General features: G+C 42.1%; 1 protein-coding gene across 7 annotated transcripts in view; it reads right to left on the reverse strand.

The window, feature by feature from the left end:
* The window catches only part of grin2bb (glutamate receptor, ionotropic, N-methyl D-aspartate 2B, genome duplicate b), a 91,682-nt gene that overhangs the window by 21,048 nt on the left and 43,784 nt on the right, over positions 1-26,850 (reverse strand). For all 7 annotated transcript variants that reach the window (XM_076729681.1, XM_076729684.1, XM_076729686.1 and 4 more), the window contains 7 exons: positions 20,694-20,837; positions 18,812-19,082; positions 16,640-16,832; positions 5,401-5,515; positions 4,999-5,204; positions 3,289-3,460; positions 789-942 (listed from right to left, as the gene is read on the reverse strand). In XM_076729681.1, coding sequence (XP_076585796.1) covers positions 789-942; positions 3,289-3,460; positions 4,999-5,204; positions 5,401-5,515; positions 16,640-16,832; positions 18,812-19,082; positions 20,694-20,837 — 1,255 coding nt within the window. The remainder of the gene's footprint in view (positions 1-788; positions 943-3,288; positions 3,461-4,998; positions 5,205-5,400; positions 5,516-16,639; positions 16,833-18,811; positions 19,083-20,693; positions 20,838-26,850) is intronic.

A 26,850-nucleotide genomic window follows, 5' to 3' on the forward strand; every position in this document is an offset into this window, starting at 1 on the left:
ACAGCACTGCCGTGAACAAAACAACCTCACCAGAAGGTCCGTTTAGTAGCCTCTGTGAAGCTTTGTATCACACCACCTTCATTTTGCTGAGCACTTTAAAGTTGGCAGTATCAATGCCCACTTTTATTACAATTTCAAGTCTGCATTTTTTCACCAAAAGCCGTTCAATGTATTTAAAATTTCCGTACCTCCCTACACTGCAGTCTTCATTCTTAGTGGTAGTCAACCGCTCCCATGCTGGATTCAAACTGCCTTCACAGGCACGAGGAGATTCACAGGGTGTATGTATCTCGCTCCACTTCTTTCTATTTTATCTCACTGATAACAGCCTCTCTGTCTACTGTTGACCCTCAAACCACCCTCTCAGACTCGTATTTAGTTCCTAATGATGCAAACCCAGCATTTCTGAGTGCTGCTATTTCACATTAAAAGTGTTTGACTGGTGAAACACAAGGTGGATTTTATTTTGAAGCACAATTTATAACAGAAGACAGGTCATCAAAAAATGTCTCCAAAACATCTTTGGCTTTTTTTGATCCATTTTAAATATTGCAGGGAGTGATGGAAGAGATGAAGAGCTGCAGCTCCTCAAGGTAACTTTTCTGTGACCTGCTGTGTGTTTTCATTATGTGGGTACCATGAAATCATCAAGAGTTCTTATTTTGTGAAAACCCAACTTCATCTGTCTGTGATCGTGCATTTATGATATGATATGATGTGTGTGTGTGTGTGTGTGTGTGTGTGTGTGTGTGTGTGCATGTAAGCGACTGTGCTCCACATCTGCTCACCAAGAAAGGCGGAGGGGGAAACGGTTCCGTTGCTACGGGAGACCATGACACTGATCCCTGTCTCGATGAAGGGCACGGAGAAGTCAATGACCTCTGACCTCTCCTCGTTGATGGTGAGCGATCCTACCGCCATGTGGGCGTTCTTCAACACCACCTGAGGGTCAAGCACACGCAGAGCAGACAGAGACAGACAGGAGGGAGCCATGAAAGGTCAGCGGGCGTACTGTGCCGAATAGTCCCAGGATTGTGGGGGAAAAAACACGATGGGAAAAGTAACTCAGTGCTGCAGTTCACAAACAAGGCACCGTCTTTTCATTTAACACGTTGGCTTGGTAGACCTGAAGCAGGAAGAGAGCGGAATTATTACGCTGGGTCAGATTTCGACTCTCCAACAACACAGCCGTCCCCTGAGTGTCGTCAGGTATATTTAGGCCTAAGTTTCTGGGGCGTCGGGCCACGAATAAAAAAGGAGCTCAAAGGACCGTGTTGACATGGGATATGTACAGAATGGCAGAACAAACAGGAATCCTATGCTGCAAAAAGTCACGTTGTCTTGATTTAAGATATTTCATCTTACTTGGATTTTGCTTTGTCAGTGTCTGCAGTGTTTTTTCTCTGTGTGTTAGACTTCCACATGGAGGCCTGCTCCCTCTGTTTCCTATCTCTTATTCTTTATCTCTCTCTTATTCTGTTTCCTACATCTGTTGTCCCGTTTTCCCCCATTCTAATTAAATCATTAGTTGCTTGCTTAGGCATTGAGGGACATGGACTAATGCATTCATGCATGCACCGTGCATTTGCAAAGCCTCGTCTTTATGCTGATGTATACACTATTGTAGGTGCTGTAATTTTACAATACCCTGCACATCTTAACTCATCTATGTTATTAACATAATAATGAAGTTGCTTGTTCAGTGCCATAATCAATTAAGTTGGACGTTACATCGATTTGCAAAGGCTGCATTGTGCTGAATGTCTGATGTCTAATGTGTGCAGGAGAGAAGCGGATCCCTCCCTGAGGCTGCCTTCCCTCTCTCTCCTTAACTCTTGCAATCGCTTTCTGTCCGTCTTTTTCTGGCTATGTCTTTTCCTTTATGTCTGATTAGGAGCCTCATTCTCCTCCTCTTGAGGTTTTCGCAGAGCTGATCATAGCTCACCCTCAGGCCAGGTTGTGGGGAAAAAACTGCTCGATGGATGACAGACAGAGTGAGAAACTAACAGAGGGAAAGAGACGATATGATTAGCCCTATCACAAAGATAAATTCCAAAACACTGGCCCTACTTGCACGAGAGTTAGTATTAGTATTAGATTACTTACTTACTTGATTGTTAAATTGATTTCTACATTTTAAAAAGCAATTTAGACTGTGCCTTGTATTCATATTGTGAAGAAAAGTGATTTGCAAACTGCTAAAGCAGCAAAAGTGCCAAGCAAAGGAGGAGAGAGTGAGAAAACAAACATACATACCTTGAGTAAATAAACAAACAGCATGAAGAATCAATGAAAACACACTAAATTTAGGACATATTAATCCGTAGCTGTTGGATTTTCCAGCTGGCAGGAAACTCCATGTCAATGTTGGTGTGTTCGTACAGGAAGTACGGTGGGCTTGTGCCCCAAAAGATCTGGTTTTAACTGCTACTTACAGTTTGTTTGTGCCAATTCTACCAAATATTGCCTGAAACTGGTCAACATTAAATGATTAATTTCAGATTTTCACTTTCCATAAATCTTGTTGATCAGGCATGTCCTGTATGCTTCTACTGTCAAGAGCGAATGTTCAACTCAGTTCGATCTATTCCAAAAACTCACCATATATCACTGTTACAAATTTTAAAATGGCTTCCGTCAGGCTGTCTTAATCAAATGCAATGTCAGAGTGATGCTTGGTTACCAAATTCTCAGCTATATTCGCAGCTTTTCTCACTCTGCAGAACAACACATGTTTAATTTGATCCCTGCCGCTTGAAGCAGATATTTATTTTTTGGGAAATCACTTCGGTTTTCACTGTGTCATTACAGTGTTACATGTCTTCATGTCTGAATGCACTTGGAGTTGCAGTAATAGTGAACATACTGGTGTACTGTACTGGTTCTGATGGGACACACTGAATACACTAGTTTAATGTTAAGTGTACTGCCCTCTTTCGTAACGCTGGTTCAATAATGGTTGTATCATGAGGTCTGCAGTGTTCTGCCAGCTGTGAAATCCAATAATCAGCTGATGTGCCGGCAGGTCTGTATGAAGTCGACCAAACTGTCACTCTGGGTATTTTAAAGCTGTTTACAGCTGATGCAAAGCTGCTGTTTCTGTCTAGTGTGGGGCCAGGCCTATCAGGACAGAACCACCTTTTTTACTTCAATACAGTCTGAAAAACACAACAAACACCTGTCCATTACAGAGCAGCGAAACAGAATCACAGCCGGTAATCGATCAAGAACATGTGGAAGAAGCAGAGTGGTTGTGTTTGTGTGTAACATGAAGAGAAATGTCCTCACCTCTCCAACCATGCCGTTCCACGTCCCATTAACCTTCTTGCCGTGTTTGCCGTTGGTGACCAGGTACAGGTCGTAAGTGAACTTGACCGTCTTGGCAATCTTCTTCAGGATGTCTATACAGAAACCTTTACAGCAGCGCTTGATGTAAATCCCTGAATCACCTGTCTGATTGCTGGCGGGAGAGGAAGTAATGACAGAGGAACAGGAGAAAACATTTTATATAAAACAAGCAGATTCAAACCAGAGAGGAAAGCAGCAGAGGTGACGTGAAAAGTAAAAACAGCCAGGTGTCATGTGATGACAGTATGCAGGCTTTTACTCCAACCAAAGACTCAGTACAGTTTGTCGTTTCATTGATTAGCATACATTGAAAAAAGCAAAATGCTCTATCTTGCAATGTTAATGAAAGGGAAAAATAATTGTAATTATTTTGTATTATTTTAATAATTATAATTTTAATTAATGTATCCACCCCATGATTCCAATCCGCTCTAAAATTTAATGGCTTCCTCCTCGGCCCATGCTGCACCTTTCCACCAAGTTTCATAAAAATGGAGTCAGCAGTTTTTCTGTAATCCGGCTCAGAAACAAACAAACCAACAAACCGGACTGAGAACATAATCTCCTTGGTGGAAGTAATGATGAAAACCTTCATGATTGCTGAGATAAAATGCACCGTATTACACAGAACAATGTGGACAATGAGGTTTATCTATCTGGCACTAAGGCTGTGTTCACAAATTTCTGCTTTTGTGCACACGAAGATGAATCTACGCAGTTCTGTGCTACTGGCTCATGGAGTATTTTCAGCCGGAGAGAAATCCTGCATATTCTCTGTGGCACAACGCTGCCTATCCCTGTAATGCTGTATGTGAGGATGTCTTTGAAGGAAGAGACAGACCAACAGGCAGAGCGGAGGCAAAAGGGGGAAGAGGGGAACAGAAGCAAGAACAGGGTGAAAGATCAGTCAATAAAAGAACCACTGAGCCAGAAGATGTAGGACAACCTCAGGAGGTTTCAGGTAGGCCAGTGATGGAAAAGGGGGCCATTGAAGAAAATTCATTATCACACACCAAGGAAAAATGGATAGCAAGAGTGTCAGGGTGAAGAGGCAGGGGAGGGAGGAAAACAGCGACAGAAACCCTGACAATGATCTAGTTAGCAGCAGTGAAGCTAGTTGAGGTGATCCGAGGACAGTGAGAGATTGTGAGAGGATGAAAACTATCGCAGCTTTAATATCCAGTGAAGAAAAAGAGGGAGAATCACGACAACACGCAGCGGTGACGGGAAAATGATAACCAACAAAACCAAAGGGAAAATTCAAGGAAATGTAGAGTAATTCATGACTGTGAGCATTCCTCCATACGTGTGCTTCATTATAGCACTGATTCATTTCCTTTGTTTACATTCACAGTTTGCATAACGTTCTGCGAAACTACACATGCAACTGTTGATGTTTTAGTTGTTTTTTTTTGTATCTACTAGTGATATGTTTGGTGTGACAAATGACTTTGAATACATGCAGAAGGTGACACAGTATATCAGCTTCATTAAGAAAGAGCGTTCATGACGTTCATCATATTCCTCCTGGATTCACACTGTGAAGACACTTTTTACTCCCGTGAGACAAAAATTGGTGTCTTAAGGAAAAAAAGGAAACAAAACCTGATACAATACATATTTCTTCAAGATCAAACTCTAAATTCTCACGTGAGTTTGAGCTGTTTGCGACATGGCACGGTGTTCCTCATGCAGGTGCCGCTGAGCGGGTCCACGTCCTCCACAATGACAAACGGCGCCTCCTCCAGAGTCACGATGGACAGGTGGTCCTCCCGCTCCTCTGCTCCTGAGTACAGCTCAAAGCGAGGCCACACATGGTACCTCATCGTCAGAGAGCCTCTCTCCCACTTGCCAACCTGTGTGAGTGAGTGGGAGGACGGCTGTGTGATATACAGGCTACTGTAACAGGTACTTCCAGTGACAGACAGATCACAGAGGGTGAAAAATACAAACCTGGAAAACAGGCAGAAGACAGATTAGCAGAAGAGAGGAAGGAAGGAACAGGATGCAGAGCGGGGTTGAGAGACATAGAGAGGAGGAGAAGATACTCACCCTGTCCCACTGTCTATCCTTGTCGAGGAGGATGATGACCAGTTTGGGGAACATCTGGTGACCCTCTTCACTAAATGACAGGTTTCGGCCTTCAAATGTCACATTCATGAGGTACCTGAGAAGGAGAATTCAAGCTTGAGTTAGAAGTATGAATATCTGTCTGCAGAATTTAGACTTTCAACATTATTTCTTACCCACAGACCGCAGCACATAATGGATATATACGAATAATTAAAAGTCCCCTCAACAACCTGAACAAACTCCACAGTGACGAGATGAACTTGAACACATTTAGACTTAAGGCATGCCAAGATTCGGGGTTTCTTTAAAACTGCACCAATTGATTTTCTGGCCTTGAGGGCAGCGCAAAAACCTGTAAAGACAACACTGATATGCTATCACCCAAACTGTTGTAGCTGTGTTAACAATCAGCTGCTTACGTACGCGTCCAGCACACACAGTGTCATTCATTTTCATCGTCTTCCTGGCCACCTGGTGAATCTGACTCTGTTATTCATCCTCTTTTAACTCTGTGTTTGGTGTCCACAAACCCCTGAGGAAAATGTCTTTTTAGCTGCTAAATGGTCCGCTGTGTTTACCAACTAGTCACCAACTGTGTCCGTCTGCCGTTTGCTGCTAGAAACCACATTCTTGAGAGTTGTGACACTGACCCAAACAGTAAAGCTGTGTGATGCAGAACCAAAGCGACGAGCTGAAAGACACTAAATCACTCCACAGAGTTGAGAGGAGCCGCAGAGTCGAGTGAAGATTCTCCATGAGTTCATTGTAGCAGCACCTTTCACATCTCACATGATTAACTACTGATTCATGCAGCTTTAATGGCGACGATAGAACATAACAAGAGAGCCCGTAGAGCACTGCTATCACAGGATAAGAGGCTGGTAACTTAACTACAGATGTCGTAAGGCTAACACACTCACGGTTTGAAACAGTGGGAGAGGTGGTGGGAGAAAGCATGCACATAAAATCTAAGATTTTTATAAATATTCTCAAATAAGTCTTCAACATTGAAATATGGAGCCAAAAAAATCTCAATCACAAAGCATACAAGGCTGGTATTTGTAATGAGTCAGTGCTGTCAAATATTCAGTTCAAATGCTTGGCAGTGAAATACTCGTAATGTTTTCATATGAAATGTGTTGGCACTTGGTTCAGAAAATAGTGTCTGGAGAGGGCTGTGTGTAATACCTGAGAGCACAAGGATTTACAGTATGTTTCTGAACACATTTGCGTGGTTGATCTCTCTGCATTTCATACATTTTACGTAACTTATCAAACTTTATGTCTGTGTTATATCTTACAAAGAAGATACTGATTGATGTGTGCGCATGAGTGTGTGTGTGTGTGTGTGTGTGTGTGTGTGTGTGTGTGTGTGCGTGTTTTCATTTATATGTACTGTATATTTGTGTCTAAATGTAAATGTTGGTCATTTTTTCTTTTTTTTTTTCATTTTGTTCTTGCGATAAGATTAAAATGCTTCTGTTTACTTGATTTTTCCTATTGTCATGTAGTGTTTCAGGTTTGTTTTTTGTATTATTATTATTAGTAGTAGTATTATTATTATCAATAGTAGTGGTAGTATTAACCTTTATGTTTTATGCATTCTTCCTGCCTTGACCAGGACCTGGAACCTGTAAAAGACCACTTTAAGTCTTTGATTTTCTTGTTAATAAGGTTATTTATGAAGTATGTAAACAGAAAAAGCAGAATCATAGAATTCAACTTCATGATCGCACAGTATGTTACCTGTGTTACAAGCGAGGGCGCTGCCTGTAATGCTGTCGTTATCCACCTTAATTGACTCAATTTTGAAGAGGTGGCTCTGTTGGCATAAAATTTGTCAAAGATGACCCAGTCTGAAGGTTGGTAAATCAAACGGCACCTGATAAGACTGAGAAACATGAAGAGGGCGTGCAGGGATGCTGTTAAAGAGAGTGAGCAAGCAACAACAAGCCAGGAGTGAACGGTGGGATAGAGAGGAAGGAGCAGAGAGTGTTCAACCGCCTGTGTGAACACACATCAACATACACGGATGTGTGTCAACAAGTGTATAGCAGCGGCAGATAAGCTGGAATCATCTTCCTCCCTGCCGCCTCCTTCCTCACTCTACCTCGTCCTGATCTGTGGGCTGCCATCACCATGGAGACGCTCTGCCTCTGAAACAATCCACTGGAGGAATAAATATCTTGTCTGAATGCGAGGAGCGAGGGGCCGTGTGTGCGCGCGTGTGTATTTGTCTGTGTAGACTTTATCAAGGAGGTGCTGTGCATATTTTACCCACCATCATCTCAAGTCAACGGTGTGGAAAAGGACAATAAATCTATTCATGAGTGAATTAAAAAAACGGAGACAGCAGATGAACAATGGGCCTGAAACTTGTTCAAGATTTTATCGCAAGAACCTCCCACTGCAACAGTCAGTACCTCGATCTGTAATGTCTTCCACTATGTTTATACCCTACCTCTCACACGCAGACCTAAGTAGGCTACATGCTTTGAGCGAGTCAATAACATGACTCAAGACTTCATGAAATGTCTGCTGCTGCATATTGGCTGGCTGGTGCGCTGCAAGTGCTGTAATGCGCGTGTAACATGGGATTAGCCTTCTAAACATAATCTCTGAATAGGGAACCAATGAGATCACGGCGGTGTGGGTGGAGGCTCAGGACGCTCCGACTTGTTGCCGTCCTGACAGCATGGCGACCCGTGTGACCAGGAGCGGCCTCTGTGTGTGTCTGTGTGTGTCATCGTGACGGGGTGACGTGCAAGTACACACAACACCGCAACACAGGAACGCGGGGCGCCTCCCCTAACAGCAGGATAATGTAATGCAATGTGTTGCCATGGCACCCACAACCACAGCAATTTCCATGCAATCAGCTGCGTTGCCATGGGAACAGTAATCTCATCCGAGAGCGGCTGGTTGGACGAGACGAGAGAGAGAGAGAGAGAGAGAGAGAGAGAGAGAGAGAGAGAGAGAGAGAGAGAGAGGGAGAGAGAGAGAGAGAGAGAGAGGAGTATTTTTCTGTCTAAACCGGAGTGTTTACCCACTTCCCCTCATGCTGTCTTTCACTTTCAGATCAATCTCTCCATCTCACCTCAGAGCAGCGCATCGAATCGCACATCAATAGGATTCATCTGCCTGTCCATTAACCTGCGCCTTTACAAAGGCTGATGCATGCTGTGAATTTACAGCAGAGGAGGCTGCTCTGTTTATCATTTTGTATCCCTGCGCTATTGATGTAGCTTTTATGTGCCGTTTGATCCCCCTCATGTCAAAATTCCCCTCTGACTCTGCTGGAAAAAGAAGAAGAAGAAGAAAAAAAAAAGGACTGCGCTACAAACAGAACCTCATGCGGCTTCATCGCAGCCATATGCAGCGCTTGTGTGCGCCTTGCTCACCAACTGTTCCCCAACAAATCACTGGCTGTGAGGGGAATTTATTTTTTAGTTACAGAGACACTGAATCATCCATGGCATGGACACAATCCCCCCCCCCCCCCCCCTTTTTTTTTTCTTCTAAAATCTCTTCAAACATATTTCAGAGCCATTTGCTATGACTTTCTTTTAGGGTCACAAATTCTCTGTCACTGCAATGCAGGGATGCAGATATATATATATATCCCTGCTGTGGATGCGTGTGAGGTGCGGGGAAGTGTGTGGTGCACGTATACTCACACGTACATACTGTATCAGGTTTGGGTGGATGAGTCATAATCTGGGATAACTGCAGGAGACCTGCCTCTGAAGAGTTACCAGTAACTGATGAAATGTGTACTACACATTGAGTGTGCTGTGGACGGAAGCAGTGACTGAGTGCAGCACCAACAACTATAGAATATGGTCAGTTTTGGTAAGACAGAGCACAGTTTTGGCGTAAGAGCTGTTTCACTTAGGTTTCACACTTTAGACAGAGCAGCAGCAGCTTTGTACATAGAGGACAGCAAGAGTGAACGTCAACATGATACGAAAACTAGAATTACTGCCTCATGGTTATAAACCTCCACCGACCAGTCATATATAATGTGTAGTGAATAATGTGAAGGAATTTAATTAAAGGTATTAAGTACATGTTTTGGTGAAATACTCAATATACTGACATGTATGATTCAATAATTACCAGTTAGAAACGTGCTGTCTTCACTCAGAGATTGTTCATTTAATTTTTTATTTGTAATTTTTTTATAATTAGTGTATGAATTCATGAGTCATGGCCATGGTGCTCACGTGAGTGGGACAGACGGATAGCCGTTGCGATTGCCGGTGCAGAGGAAAAAATAAATAAATAAATAAATAAAGTAACTGAATTTCTTTTACTTCAGCTATAACAGGTTCACACTTTGAGGAGAGTCAGGGGAAAACTGACCAGATCTGAATGAACATTGTCACATCTTAAAAATACCACCATTGTGTGTGACTGCAGATATAATCAAACTGCAACTGAACCTATAAAGAAAGAGTTTTGAAAGCAGAGTACGAAGAATAATTTGCATAAGAAGCCTAGTTGTAAATAATTTAACTCGACTGCCATTCCCAAGTGCCTTGAAGTTGCCACAAACTAAAATCTTGCAAGTAAGATGAACTTATGACTTTTACTTCTGTTTCCACCCAAATATAACAATAACTTTGGAAATCTTCTTTGTTAGGACGGAGACTGAATCTCTGAGAAGCATGTGCAATTATGTACGTAACAAACTCTAAAGACAAAAAATAAATTCATTGTTTATTTATTGACTCATTGGCACGGCTCTGACAGCACACACACACACGCACACGCACGCACGCACACACAGAGCGATGTGGACTACACATAAGGAAAGATGTTAGGCTCTGAATCTCTTTGAGCTGCAGCCTTTAATAAGTGAGCTCCATGTGATCTGGGCCCACGAGGACCCCTGTTGAGTAGGAGACATCAGACAGGCTACCTGTGGAGCCTGGAGAGACAAGCACCGTATCAGAGCCCTCTCTCATTTCAAATGTGAACAAGGGCTTAGCGGGCCAGGACGCTGACCTTCCACCGTCTGCAGACCTCAAACGCTGATACGTACCTTTTTCTAGTGGTTGTAATCTCAGAAAACATGACGTGTCCTGAACAGCACATGAACAGACATCACTAAAACACACACTTATAGAGAAAAGGAGGTAATTTGGCACATGGCGAGAAAGCTCTCTAATAATTTCTCTGATGAATTCATCACATTAGTGTCTACTTGCCAAAGTATATTTCACCACAACAGACAAGCTCCCGCCTGCCTTTCTTCTGACTGGAAACTACCGATAAGTGGCTGGAATTACATGTTGTGCTCACAATGGCCTTATGGCCAAAACATGGACTCTTCTGTCATATTTCATCACCTTTAATGAATAAGTTGATTCTTTTTTTTTGTTTGAAGAGACATTATTGTGACCCCACTGGAAAAAGCCCCTTTTCAAACCCTTTGACTTTGTGTAACTACAGAAAAACAGAACAGATACAATGAAAGGTTGGACTTGGCCTCAAACATGTTAGCCTGAAGGAAACATTGACTCCCAGCATCTTTTTAACACATATGAAAAAAAAAAAAAAAAAAAAATTCATGCGCTAACATGAACAAAATTCACAGAGACATCTCAGCTCCATCTGACATGACACACTGGTAGAACAACACTGCTGCAGGGCACATTAAAGGGCAAGTCCACCAAAACAAAACACTTCATTTATGTACATTTTCATCGAATTGTTTGTTGATGTGTGTCTCTAAGTTAGTGATGTCATCAGAAATATGGTGTGGTGTCTGTCTCGCTCCATCAAGGTGCTTCTTTCTAAACTCTTGCAATGATGTTTAATGATCAAAAATGAAGAAACGCATCATAAAAGTAAAAATAACTGCTTGAATGCACTGACCATCACAGACTTCATACAGCACAGCACACAAGGGCAGATTTGTCATTCAGTGGCTCCTAACAGTGAAGATATGAATTTACACTTGATAAGAAGGAGACGGCTTTGCAGGACTCTTCCCATGTGACAGTGGTCCTTACTAAAGCTAGACCAATAGAGTAACTGGGATGATAAATCAGCCAGCACTGGTTTACTGCAAATGCACTGTACCAATCTATATATATCTGATGAAAAGTAACAAGAAATGCCAGAAATGCCACAAGCTGTGTTTCCATCGATGTATTTTTGTGTGCATTTTGAAGTAAAAAACTCTTCTGGTTTTTGCCTTTTATGAAGAACAGTTAATGCAGTTTACAGGAGCTGGAAACACCTTTTTTGAATAAGTTCTGACAAGGCTTACAGTTAACTCACGTGTCTGTCTCTGCTCTGAGAGAAGAAGAAGCTTCACACAGATCTGATGTAACCTGCCTCACGTTAATACACGAAACAAACAGGGATGTCATATTTCCATTATGTTTTCTACATTTTTTTGTCACCGGTCCGATTACGCTGTAATAATTGCACCGCATCTTGTTGCGTCCTCTTCTTCTACAATGCTGTAGTGGCTTTCTGACAGGAGATGTGGCACCACCTACTTCTTAAGGTGGTGGATGGAAACAAGCTTTTTTTTTTTTTGGCCTATTTTCTTGAAATTTGGTTAAAATTTATGCTAAATTTGGATGGAAACCCAGCAACTGATATGTTGATGTTATGCGTAAATGTAAAAAATATCAAATACCAACCAATAAATATATTATCATATTTTTTTAACTCTAAAATATTGACAGTGGCGTCAGTCTCAAAACTCAATTATCAGACGCACTTTATTGAATGAGAGAAAACGTGAATGTGTGACATGATGACCAGTGACTCTATGATATCATCCAAAAGTGAATGTACCTACAATAACCGTGATAAAAGAAATAGGTGAAACCTGTGATAGTTCTCGCACACCGAGCAGCTTGTACGGTGCAACAGATGTGCTGTGGTGTTCGCTGATCCAATAAGTGAACATTCCAATAAGTAAAAGGCTATATGAAATATTGATTGGCAATGTCTATGGCATTTTAATGTCCCCCACAGGAATTAGTCACAAACAGGCAGAAGACAGAGGTGACAGTGTTAAATGAGCAAAACTGAATTCATGCTCAGTATAAGTAATCCTGTCCTTAAACACACTCATCCTGCCTCCATACAATGTATGTATATATAGAAAATTAGGATCAACAGTTTCTAACAGAGGAAGAGAGAGAGAGAAGGTGTGGGGGTGGAAGAGGAGTGCCAGCATCGCTCTCTGATTCAACGTTTCAGAAGTGCTTTTCAGTGAGAATAGACCGCTGTAGGAGCATCGCAGGACAAGAAAAGAGAAAGAGAGACTGACAAAGGGCTGAAAAGCAGCGAATATTCAGGAACAAAAAGTGAAGGATCCACACAGTCCAGACAGAGACCTCGATGAAGAAGAGGTTAACAAAAGAAAAGCATGGAGTGAGTGTCACGACGTGCAGGCTACACAGATGTGTAACTTTCTGACCCACTTCTATGAAAACAGATGGCCGTTTGTGCTCTAGATGCCCAAAAGCACGATGAAATGGCCTGTTTGCCCTCTAATAAAGAGCACCAGGATTTATTAGACAAGCACTTTCATTGTACCCATGAAGAAATGCAATAATGCTGCTCTCCTGCTACGGTAAAAACTACTTTAAAGGTGAAACAGGATGAGAGCAACAAGCTCGCCTTACATGCATGAGAGGCAGGACAAGGGTCGAACAGCCTGAAGGAAAAGTTTTCTACCGAGCTCTACTGAACGGCTCGGCTTGAGCGCACGCAGCCAGCCCACAGACATGAAGACAAATGTCTCGTCAGATCACACGAAAGCAAACTCACTACGAAATATTAATAATCTCTTACATCATATCTACCAGTACGGCGCTTTATATCAGCGCAGAGATTTGAGTGGGAATTTGAACGCAAGGCCACGTAAACAGTCAAACAAGTAATAAAAAAACATCCCTTTTCCTGAAACGTCCACACACAAATACGCCCCTTAGCGCCTCATCCAAAACCACTTGGAGCACATTTTCTCATTATCCTAGCGTTCCTGTCCTCTCTGTCTGGCAGGAAACAATAGATGGCCTCCAGAGCTCTGCATGTCTGTGTGTGTGTGTGTGTGCTTTGTGTTGGAGCGTGCTAAAGTGTATGCTTGTATTTATGTATGCATGTCTATGTGTGTGTGTGCCCCATAAGGTCAAGCAGCCCCTAAACAAATTTGAGAGCGTGACTCACTGGGGCCTCCCATCTCCGTCCATCAGCGCTGACAGGATGGCATGCTTATCCAGCGTGCATGCAGCCCACTGTGGCCTGTAGCTGTACAGAACCACGCAGAGACATATGGCGTTATTATTGCTTCTGTCTCTGGGGCTAAGGGGATGGAATAGGTGGATTTACGTGTGTGTGTTGTGGGGACATAAGGTATTCTAACCTCTGGGGTCACCACCAAAATCCACTGATCCAAATTCTCTAACTTTGCTCAGGTGAAGGAAGAAAAATGGTTTGGCTCATTGGAAAACACACACTCACAACACACCTCTCTCTCTCTCTCTCTCACACACACACACACACACACACGTATTCACACAGCACAGTAGCGTCCCAGGTGTGTGCCTGAAGGATGATTGAGAGCTAACCCTGTGTCTGATAGCCCCCTTTGGGAACTGAAATATTCATGGCTGTGGTGTTATTGTTATCTCAGTCCTGTTGGTGGCGGAATCCTAGCCAGCGTGCATAAGTGCCCCTGATATTAAAAACAGAAACATGGGTAAATACAAGACGGAAATTTACAGTAATACATCAACCTCAAGCTGGAGATTAATGCAGTGAGGGCAGGGGAGGCTGCATAATGTTTCCCTACTTCTCTGCATTCCTCAAATTCAAACTGACAGTGGAAAAAAAAAACAAGAAAAAAACAAAAACAAAAACAGAGAAAAAGCTGAATATTAGGGAAAAAAGAGGGATTAAAGGCAGGCAGGCACATAGTTTTGTAAGGCTGGAATTCATCTAATAAGGAATGACGTCAGTAAGTCTAAGCTTTTATTAGAGCAGTTAAATGCCATGCTATAACACGTGTGTGTTTGCATGTGTGTGACTGTGTGCTCGTGATAACCCCATTCTTTGGCTCTTTTTTCATTAATCCAGTTGTCCCCGAGCATTCAATTAGCCGTGGAATCTCTGATCAATGTGAACAGTAAAAGCATGCCCTATGAAGTTAAATGGGGATTAATTATTGAATACCAATGCTTGTGCTTGTTCTGTAATGTGCCAAAAAAAAAAGCAAACCAAGGAGGTTCAGAGGAAGAGGAAAAGAAGGATGTTTTCCTTTAAAGATGGCTGTGGGTTAAAGATGAAGATAAGACAAGATGTTGTTCTAAGTCTGAGAGCTAACGTCTCAGTTCATCTTGTGTTTTCATTGGATAATTAAACAAATTCTGGCTCTCCTTCGGGAACATTCGGGAGCATGTCTGTGTGTAACTGTAGTCCACGTTGTACTGTATGTGTGTGGTCGCACATTTGCTGGATTTATTTGGATAGTTTCAACTGCACTTCAGCAGCTGGAAACCAAGCTGTACTTTATTCTACCAGCCAATTCCTTTGGCTCTGACTCCTATGAATTAAAGAAAGATTGCATCTGTTTTTCTTCAGCCCGTCTTTTTTGCATTGTGCACGACGCCCTGCACATTTTCGGTACCAAAATAAATGTAAAAATGCTTGTAAAACTAGGTGAACATAGCTCATTGCTTCTGCATTTGCTGTGTTTTTCAGCAGGGAAGATTGTCTTTCGTGGACCGGTGCTCATACTCAAAACGATATTTAATCAAAAGGACAGATTGTTTATTTGAAGTTACAACTCCCAAACACGAAGGATCTGTGCAGGAAACATGATGTAACTAGAAATACTGCCTTGTGGTTGTTTGCCTCCACCAACCAAAGTGCAGTTGCATGCATTTCTGTGCGGACTCATAAAATATCTGTAGTGAATACTTTGATGGTATCAATAAACTGTATCAAGTGTCTTTTTTGGTGAAATACACAATTTCGGTGAATAATGTCCAGTGAGAAACATGCTGTCTTCACTTAGAGACTATTGTTCCAGAGCAGCACAGAGGACTGATAGAGAGCTTCATCACATGGAGCAACAACAATCACCTGAAGCTCAATATCAGCAGAGCCAATGAGCTGGTGGTGACTGCAGTGCTTCAAATATGGATGTTGCTACAAAGAAGCTACAGACTGTAAAACTGCACAGAAGATCTAAACAATCAGCACAGTTTGAAGGTGGACACCAAAGATTAGAGTCACCAATTCAGTGTCTGACCAAATGTGAAGTATGGTCACAATCTGCCCTTCTGTTCCTGACATTCAGTGTTGAATGTGCTTCTGCAGAACATGATGATGTCACAGTGAAGGGAAATTCTTGACCTTTGACCACAAAAATCTAATCAGTCCACACGGACATTTGTGCCAAATATGAAGAAATTCTTTGAAGAGGTTGCTGAGATATCATGTTCAGGTGAGGTGGCAAAGCCCTGCTCCACTTGCTGTCAAGTTTTTCATCGCGGCATGACACATAAGCAAAAGCCATAATTATACCAAACTTTAAGCCTTAATATAATTTAGTGAGTGAGTTCTATGATAATTCTTCCCCTGCACAGTGGTCATGAACAGGGTAGGAGGTTGTTCTTGGTCTGAACATGGCCTTACTCCAAGTATTATAGTCGAGTAAAAAAAAAACCATAAGCAGCACAATGGTTCAAATTCTGTCTTAATGTTCATATTTTCAAACGGTTTTCACTTTCAGAAGCGAAAAGGATTCGAAGATGAGGAATCACTGACGCCTCTATCATTACTGTCAACACTGTTGTAGCAGCAACGTGGTTCCATCAACGTGTTATTCTAAGGTAACCTGTCATGAAATAATGCAGCTGGCTACTGACAACCCCCCAGCCAGAAATAAGGCTTTGTTACTACCTTAGTTAGTAAGCTAGTTATCCTGGCATGCACAAACACACAGCTCAGTCCATTCCTTACATGTTTGCTGCTGTGCTTTTAATTATGTAAAGGCCCATGTGTAACACTTCAGCTTGTAGAAACTGGCATAGCTCCAGGTGGTATGCTGCACTATATGTTTAGGGGAAAGATTTTGCCTCCACAGCCTACAGTCTACTTTACCCATGTTTGTATTTGTCAGCCCCAGCCCCTCTGCCCCGATTTCCCCTGACCACACAAGCCCCTAACATTGACTCACTTCAGTATTTCCTTGGAGTGGCCGGTGTTTGAGCTCTTTTTGTCAGGTGTCCCGAGGCAGCTTGATTTCAGCAGGGTGTGTGGCCCCCGATCCAGCATCATGGTGGAGGTCGCCGTGGCAATGACAGCCACTGCATCACGTACCCTGGCCTCGATGTTGTAGTCCCATTCGTCATATGACACCGAGATAAGCCCTGGGAAAGAGAGAGAGAGATGGAGTAAGGAGAGAGGAAGGTATGTATTTCCATAGCAGGAAAAGAAATATAGAGAAGGAATGTGTGTGTGTGGGGGGGGGCAGACAGAGAAGTGCGAGGAAGAGCGGGAGGATACAAACAGGCAAGCAGAGGCAGGATGCAGTGAAAAATCGCTGGAGGGGGAAAAGATGTACAAAATGAAAATGTTTTAGTGGAAGCTGAAAAGTGGCAAAACACTGAAGCATAATTAAGAGCGCAATCATACCTACAATATTTGTACGTCACGTTCTAAGCCAGAGTGGACCTGTTTACTCTGCTGTTTAAAAAAAGTCACAGTGGTTGAAGACACATGAATCAACAGCTGAATATGAGCGTCGGTCGAGACTGTGGTCATCGCTCTGCTCATTTCGTTATGCTTGGCTGTTCAAGCATGAGGAACTGCTGGCTATCAGATGTCAGCATCCATTTCTTACACCCATAAGAATCACATTTTCGGGTCACTTTCCACGGCTGGTTTGGATTATGTGTCCACATTTGGAGCCTGCACCATAAATCTAATGGAAACCTGCATTTTCACGAAGCCTTGGTGTTCTTGGTGTTTAAAAGCGGGGGCAAACGCTTCAAATGAACTGCTTCAAACATGCTTGGTGTGAGAGAGAGAGAGAGAGAGAGAGAGAGAGAGAGAGAGAGAGAGAGAGAGAGAGAGAGAGAGAGCCACGGCAAAGTAACAAAGGGGTTTCTTTGCTGCCTGCCCTGATTCCCCGGAGAGATCATTTCAAAACGACGTTCTCATAATGGTGGACTCCAGTGAGGCCAAAACTCAGGCAATTATTAGAACTGAGTGTCCACAATATAAAAGCGATGCTTGTCAGTCTACATTCATCTCATATGCACATGAGGCACTGCGTAAAAAGTCAACACGAGAACTCCAAAACAAAAGATGAACCCCCTTACCTGTGGTGAACAGAAATCAGTATGCACTCTGGCACTGACTGACTCACCGTAGTGCAAATACACCAGGGGGACATTTGCATATATGCAAACAAGCTCATCTGTCACTTCAATGTTTGTTTGTTTTTTTTTTAAATAAATTTACCACACAATAGTGTAATACAGATTACAGACAGAAACAGCAGAGGAGTTGATAAATTGACCCCTCTGGTTTCAGGTCGATACAGTTCTTCAATAGAGCAAACTGCATATGATGAAATTCAAAGCGCTTATAAATTATATTGATATGAATCAGTGATATAATATACTGATATGTTGGCTGATCAGTCAAGGCCACTGTATTCTCCAGTACTCCCAAAAATATCAGGATTCAGGAGCTTCAGTGTCACTTTTTAACTGGGGATGCACTGATATAAGTTTTTCTCTCCTGGTGCTGATTCTGATACCTGAGCCTGAATCCAAACCACCAATCCGATACCAGCACCCTCTTTTTCCCACATTTATATTCTGTAAACATGACTGTGGGAAAGTCTTTGGGAATTCTTTTATGTACGGTAACCTAAGATCAGGGATTTCTGTGGCTCAGCCCACAGTGATGACATTAAGCGCCGTTGAGACAGGACAGTAGAGAGATGAGGGGAGAGAAATGCGAGTGCAATGTAATGCAAGTTAAACACTTTCCCAAAAGTAAAGACTGACTTAATTTAAGCCGAAAAAATGTTCTGCTCAGGCTGAGTGTGGACAGAGAGCAATGCTTCACAATAAACAGTGAAAGCTGTTAATGAACGGCACTAAATGACCAAAACAAACAAACAAACGAACAAAAAAAAAAACATGGTTCATCATTTGTGGTTCCTTGTAGAGTGAATAATAAGACAGATTAACTTACCATCACATAACTTATTTTAACCCAAGTCATGACTTATCCTAAAGCACACTGCTCTGTGTGGGAATTTAAAGACTGACTAGCACTTAGATCTAAGCTTAAGTTCATCTTTATGAAACTGCCCCCTGGTGTTCAGGTGTACCTGTAGGGAAGACAGAAGGAACATGGTCTGCATCTCCAGCCACCAGCGAGGGCACAATCCAGGTGAAGCCATAACCTGTGAGGCCCACAGAATGGGCCACCTCGAAGATAGTGGAAGCCTCCTCTTTTGTGCAATAGAGCAGAATAACAGGACTCTGCAGTTTCTTCAGCTGGTTCTGGATCTTAGAGTCTCCATCATCCACTGACATATCCAGTAGGAGGACTTCTTCTAGCTCCCAGCCCACAAAGCTGTTGTCGATGGTACTGCGGACCTAGAAAGGAAAGGGAGTAGTGATTTTAAAAAGTGTAGGCTGCATACATACAGTGGAGTTGAGAGGAAGAGATGCTGGAACAAAACTGACTGAGATGTCTCCTCCTCCGGCTCCCAGATTGCAAAAATGTTCTGTCTTTACACATCTCTTGGGAGGAGGACGCACCGGTCGATTTGTTTAAACGTAACAAGAGCGAGATTAGGTAATCTCCTTTCCCAGATCTTAAATCTGATACACCTGGAGGAAACTCTCATGGAGAGAGTGTCGATTTTATTTTTCTATGGGCACCTTTAATCCCAGATTATGTACTTAGATTATGTGCAGCAAGAAGTGAATTTTAGGATTGTGGATCGCCAATCTTCATATATATATAAAGATTAGATATTTTTAAAATATATATATATTTTTGGTTTTTGTATTTCGGGGTCAATAGCTGTTCCTTAAGTGAATCAGTGCAAAGGGAGTTGAAGAACAGGCAGATCATATATTTTATGTGTATTATATCCCATTACAACACTGCATCTTATATGAATGCTTGATTTCTGCTTAAGAAAGGACAGTAGGCTAGAATGAAGTTTAATATTATAACTGGCTGCACAAACATGACCTAATTTCAGTTTGTCTTGCTCCTTAATTCATTGGGCTTTATATTTTCAAATATTTGGCAGAATAAACTATTGAAAGTGATATTAGACTCTATACATGATACACGTTAAACATAAAGCTAATTTGATTCCAGTGAAATGCCCCTCAGCGGAGTAGAGACACTGAATATCCTCATTTATAACCCTCATTTCGATGGTTAATGTATGTTTTTTTCTCTTAAACCACACTGTTACTCTAACTGTGTTCAAAGAAAAACAATGGCATTGCTGCAATATCATTAAGAAATATGATTAGCTGATTTTCAATAACTTTTTATTCTTTTCAGATATGTGTCTGATGTTCAAAGTTATTCGGGATCTCATACCGTCCTCTTTAAAGAGCCTGTTCTCAGCCCTGCAGATAAGGAGGCTGAAGCCTCACTGAGAGGCTGCATTCAAAAAGACGTGTTCGGCCAATCTGCCTTTTCCATTAAAGCAATCAGAAAATGGAACTCGCTACCCACTTATATCAGAGTCTGCCAAACCTTATCATTTTCAAAAGCTTGAAATTACGGCTTAAAACCAGACAATCGTGTTCTCAGAAACTGTTGCTTTTTGTTCGTATCATCTCATCAATTGGACATTGTCAGAGCTAAGTTAACAATAAAATAAACAGTTAAAAAAATGAAAAGATAAGATACAAAATTTAACAAACAATGTGAAAACTACCGTGTTTGTCAGGCCCCTCATAATGGGTCCCCAAAAGTAAAAAAAAGTAATAATACGTAACGTGCCAGGGACCCAGAGAGCATGTGAATCTCTCATTTGAATCCATGGCTGCAAAAGTTTACAGCCATGAGCGGTATAAGTAATAATAAGTATGCTGCTTGTGGTCAGCAGCAACGTAGCAGAACTGGCATACACATATACTGCTTTATGCTTTTAGGCATACTGTATTCAGTACACACTGTATGCATGTAGTATGTAGTATGTCTTCATCAAAGTGTCTGTGCATGCGTTTGTTTACCTTGTTGACAAAGTCCTGGTAGCCAGGGTAGTACGTGGTGACTATGGAGAAGATGTACCAGTCATATTCCTCCATGATGTTCAACATGACAGAGGCCTGCTGCTCGATGGACGGACCGAACTGGAAAAACATGGAGTGGTCGTCCTGGAAACCAGAGACACGCAGCCAATCAGCAAACAAGGTCATGAGTCATACAGTATGAGAGAGAACTGGAAGGTAGGGCACAGATGATTATGGAGCGTGTCCAGCTTCTGCACGCCTCAGGAACAAATACAGTCCTTTTTATAACTTGGACTTGTGCATCCGCTGTTTTTTCTATGTAACTGAACTAAAGACTAAAATAAAAATGTGACATATTTTTCATAAATCTTCTGCACTTCTGATGTTTTAATCAGAGACTTTTACTTCCGTGCAAAGTCAAAAAAAGGTTTTCCTACTACTTACTGCATGAATACTCAAGTTTAGTAACATTTAGTATGCTGTGAAGAGAATAACAGGTAACATGCCACCTGGTTCAGTGATATTTAATGCAGGGTACCAAATGTGTGGACAGATATCTGTCAAAGGATTTTTTTCTCCGAGGAGAGAAGAAGACCGGGCCAAGTAGGAGTCTGATGTCTGGTGCCATAGATTGGTCAAGGTCAGTCACAGTCATCCATGTAAAACTGCCAAGCAACTCATCGAGACATGGAAGTCAAGATGGATTATTCACAAACGTTAGTGACTGGAGGCGACGTGGCAGACGGGCTGTAATGAGAACAGCATCGTGTCATGGGCCCTCTGTGTGCACAGAATGAGCCACAGTGTTGAAAGGTGATGGGTGTTAGGTCATGTGCAAACACTTTGTGCTGTTTCACTGTTTCATAGTCTTCATCACTCAAGAAGTCAAATAAACGTTTGGATTAACAGAGTCAAATGAGTCAAATGAGATTATCGACACCACTCTCATGTTTGTGTGTTAAATGCAGAGCTGCAGCACATTAGCCTAGCTTGGCATGAAAACTGGAAAGGGACAAGCAGCTAGCCTAGCTCCATTCAAACTGAGGAGCCTACAGTCGTGCTAGTGGTGTTAGTACCAAATTTCACTGCAATCCAGCCAATAGTTCGTTGGGCATTTCACTCAAAAAACCTCATGACAGTGCTAGAAGAAAAGTTTGGGGAAGAACAGTAATTAGGATTCCTCCTCTGGACACCATGAATGTCTGCACAAACATCCACTCAGCCTTTCCATAGAGTGATGCCGCTAGCGTCGCTGGAAATACGCCAGATAACACCTCTAAAACTTACCAATTTAAAAGTGTATAATGTGTAAATACATCTGCAGGCACTGGTTTTGGTGCAGGGCTGTGAAAGCACCGCTTGTCATGGTCATTGTCATGCAACCAGCGTACAACATGTTAATTAGTGAGCTTTGCAGATGGGCATAATATTTCAACTTTTGAAAGAGCCAGGCTAGTTGTTTCCTCTTGCCTCCAGTCTTAATGCAAGGCTAAGCTAAGAGCTCATTACTTAATGCACAGACATGACAACGGTATTAATCTACCAATCTGTCTCTCTTTTAAATCCATCACCTTTGTTGTTTACTTACTCTGAAGTTTAGACAAAGAATGTGATTAAAATCTAGGTGAAATCAAGGACCTTCCACACATCAAGCATGATAAGAGCAGACCACATGATTAGTGGGGACCTACAGTTATCTCGCACGTGTTTTGCTTGTCTTGAACATTAAAACTAAAAAGTTCAAAAATCACTCTTCACTGATGGTTCAGATGTGCCCCCAAGACCAACTTACACTTGCATGAACTGCTCCACGCGCTGTATATGTTTGCAATTTCATGTTCATGTGCATTTATACACATACGTGAACTACGAGTATCCATTCACGTGTGTGCAATCGGTCATACATGTTAGTCATGCATGAGGCTGAGTACTCCTCGACTACCTCCACTCTACATCTGTACATCAAAGTCCATCTCCCCCTTCCTCCACTTTTTCAGCCGTAGGGACAGAAATGATCTGTTACCTACTTTTCACTGTAATGAGGTAATAACACCGCAGTGTCAAGTGACGGTGGAGGAACCGGCATGGGTGGAAATGAGGGGGGAAGGAGTGCGTGTGTGTGTGTGTGTGTGTGTGTGTGTGTGTGTGTGTGTGAGGCTAAAACCTGATGTTTTACCTACACTGACAGTAAATGCACTGCGCGCTGCTTAGGATGGTAATGAAGGCATTCTCACGCATGAACGACAGCTAATGCACCATCCACCTCTAACCTCACATTTCCATCAGAATCCATCATTGTTTGAGCATTTCAGCGTCAACATGCCGGGTATTAAATGAATTGTAAAGACGAGGGCTACATGTAATTCACCACAGCGTTTTTATTCCATCTGCGGACTCAGTCATTTCCTTTGACCACGTTCACTATCCCACCTTCCATCTGTTCACCACACAGAGACCTCCTCCTGCTGACAAAGGCTGAAGCTAATGATATCTCCATTGTTGAGCTACACTGTTACACTGGGTAACATGTTCCTTCTTTATGATGCACATGGCCACTGTAGTTTATTTTGAATCAATCCGACATACAGCGTCCTGTAACGGTAAATACTCAGTAGAGCGCAAGGTGTATTAATCCGGACTGAAAATAGTCCCCAGTAAATGCACTATTTACTCCCACTTGAGTAACATTTGCTAAAAACTAGTGTCCAGCATTTTGGGAAATTGCTGATCCTAAAAAACTACATTACATAGCTATGACCTATTTTTAAAGATTTGTGTCTTCAGTAGGAACTCATATTGAAGCTTCAGGATTTGTGCCGCAGACGAGGAAGGTACACTGAAAAGAATAAAAAGGTGGACTCACGCAGTCACACAGAACAACGTCTCCCTCATCTTTCAGATTTCTCACATACCTCTCGTGGTATCTCCCCATTCAGATGGTTTTGGTTTTATTTGCCATGATTTTGAGATATTTCAGAGATATTTATGCCCCCACTGTACCGTGCGATAGGGGAGAACGGTTTGTCATGCTGTTACTGGATTCACTAGACTGCTACTCCGATGCATTTAGCACTCCTCCACCAGCATCGTATTCCCGGCAGTGAAAAACTGACTTTAACGCAGCATTTGGACCTTTATGTTTAATTCAACAGTTAACTGAAAAAACAAAATGTGCAGAATTCAAGTGATGTAACTAAAAGTTGGGACCTTCTTTTTGGTTTCTGGTCATTATTGTCTGATAGAGGTTTGGTGTGTGTTGGGGCGATTCATGACCTCAGTACTTCAGCAGACAGGAGCATAAATGAAAACTGTGTGACATGTTTTTAGAAGAACACAATAAGGGGAAATACTTTAAACGTGTGTTTTTTTTTTCTCAGAGATAAATATCTGAAAACCTGGACAAATGATCCAAAACTATCTGCAGGTACTTGGGTAAATGCATTTAAATATTTTTGGATTTGGATGGACTGACCTTCCCCAGCTTGACCTCATTGTGCAGATTCCACCTCTTCTTTTCCATCACTTACTTACTCTGCCGGTCTGGCTCTTGCTTTTTCCATTTCCTCTCACTTACTCGCTCAGTGGCCATTTCTCCTTTGAACACTCTAAACTCCCTCTTTGTCTCGGTATCGCTCTCCCTTGATTCTTTCTTTCTTAAAGTGGGCTCGGAGAGGTGTAATCACTTGTGAGACCAAAACCTGCCATTCAGCGGGATCGTGAGGGCACTGCTTACTTTATTCTCTCCTTCTTAGATTACAGCTAATCATCATCTCATTCTACTTTCTCTTTCATACTCCTATTTAATTTCTGTCCTTTATTCACGTGGTATTAATGTCAGGTTTTTTTTCCACACTCTCACTTTCACTTGACCCCCCCGCCTCACTCTCACCCTATCTTTTTCCTCTCTGTCCTCTGTTTTTACATAATGTCCTGCAGCCCCATTAGTTCATGTCACAGAGGTGTGAAATGTCCGGCAGCACACATTCGGTGTGTGTCATTACTGGAGCCTGCTTGCTCTCTGGCTTGTCATTTCACATCACACACAACTCACCCATGAGCCCAAGAGAGGGGTTTGTCACCTAATTTTCATGCTCTGTTTTGGTGTCTCCTTTCTATAGGTTGCAAGTTACTGCCTGTGAGGTGGGTTACGTTTTGTAATTTGTGCTGTCAGATGTGATTAGACAGTGTCAAAGAAAACTGGAGGGACTGCAGATTGGATGAACATGAACGTGTCTCTCTAGATGTGATATTTTGATGTTGTGTTGATAATCTTAAAACCTTTTGGTGTGAGGTATGAAGACTATTACCTCCACCAAGGAGGTTATGTTTTCAGTCTTGTTTTCTCCGTTTTTCCTGAAAAACTGCTGACCCGATATTCATGAAACTTGGTGGGAGGGTGTAGCCAAGGAAGAACCTGTTAAATTTTGGAGCAGATCAGATTCATGGGGTGGTTACACAAATTATTTTTCTCTTTTGTTAACAATGCGAGACTGGTCTTGGTGGAATAAATGAAATATAACTTAAAAATCCAGCAGATGGGAGAAAAGTTCAGTAGGCTCAGCAGTCTGGATTAAATGTTCAATGGGACTTCTTTGAAGTTGTGTTTAATTGGCAACCTCGACGATTTCGGTCCTGGTTGATTTGGCGACACCTGTGGTTAGTGGTGGTAACAGCAAATGCAGCAAATGCATACTAGATGTCAAATAATTCTGAGGGCAACAAAACAAACGATTGCTGTATTAATAAGAAGTCGGGCAATAATTGGCCATTTTCCATCATTCTGTGAGCAACCATGATTTTTATGATGCACACTGCATGAGTGTGCCGACAGCAGGGCACAGTGAAACTCACAGGAGTTTGTTGCCTTGCTGAGAAGTTGGATGTTTGCAGCCTGTCACCAGCAGCTCTTCATCTTAACTGCTCGCTGTGGCTGCTCCTTCTTGTTCCATTACTGCCTGCAATATTTCAAACTGAGCCGCTGTCAAAAAATGCTGAAAATGGCCATTGTGTTGTTTTGAAGTTGAATTTCTGATGGCTAAGACAGTAAGTGCAAACTCACTGACAAATGCAAAGGATTTCCTGCGACTGTTTCATGATAAAACTATTGCTTTGTCACTCAAATGCTTTAAATGTGAAGCAGCAGGAATCGGAAATGTTTGGTTTGCATTAGCAGTAATTTAATACAGCATTTTTTCCAGGAATGTCACCACAGACACCCAGTTCATGATACTGTAAATATAGAAATATTGCAATACTTTCACTGGTGGGCCGTAGGCTCAGTCACCATTGTGTTAGCTCATTTTGCAATAGGTATCTATTTATCAGACATTTATTAAAAGAAAATCCTTGGGATTATCTGTCTGTCAAGCTAATTCTATCAATAAATCATGTAGGAAGTGGGAGGGGGATTCGCTGTGTACTTAGGTTGCTTTTTCACCCTCTTTTGCTTTGTTGTGTTTATATTATGCAAAGATAAAAGAGCAGAGTTAAATCCCACAAAGAGTTCCATCTTGCGCATTTTAATCAAAAAGCATGTAAACTGATGACAAAGGTTTAAAAGAAAGTCTCATCTTCCAGTGACGTACTTTGAAATCTCCTTATATTCTGCGGCAGGTCATGACCGCTTCATGTATCGTTGTCATTTTAGTCGTCGTCATCACACTTTCCTCTGTGTCCCACTGTTTGTCTCACATCCTGAGTCACATCAAACACTTGGTGTTTCAGCTTTAGCACGGGAATCTTAAAATAGTCTAGGTGTAGTGGCACTGAATCTGCAACAGTTACCTATGTGAATTAGCCCCCCCCACAAAAAAAAAAAAAAAAATGCTGGTAGAGGAGCGAATCACCTGGGAGGCTTTATTCAACCTTCGTGCAGATATGGCACCAGAGAGCTAGCTCAGTAACACAAACCTCTGTGTGTCATTCCCGCCCCCTGAGGTGCTGTAGTGCAGTCTAACATGTGAGCATAACCTTCAGTTAAGACGGTGACTCCACACTCGCACTGAACTCACTGGAGGCCCTGATGGAAATACAGTATGTTAATACACACACGCATCTGTGTACATAAAACACAAAGTTTTCTCTTTTTTTCTCCCACAGATTGATCCTCACGCCGCTGACGCTTCTCCCTCTGAGTGTCATATTTAAATGAAACATG

Source organism: Chaetodon auriga, chromosome 4 (assembly GCF_051107435.1).
Source record: "Chaetodon auriga isolate fChaAug3 chromosome 4, fChaAug3.hap1, whole genome shotgun sequence".
Taxonomy (NCBI): domain Eukaryota; kingdom Metazoa; phylum Chordata; class Actinopteri; order Chaetodontiformes; family Chaetodontidae; genus Chaetodon; species Chaetodon auriga.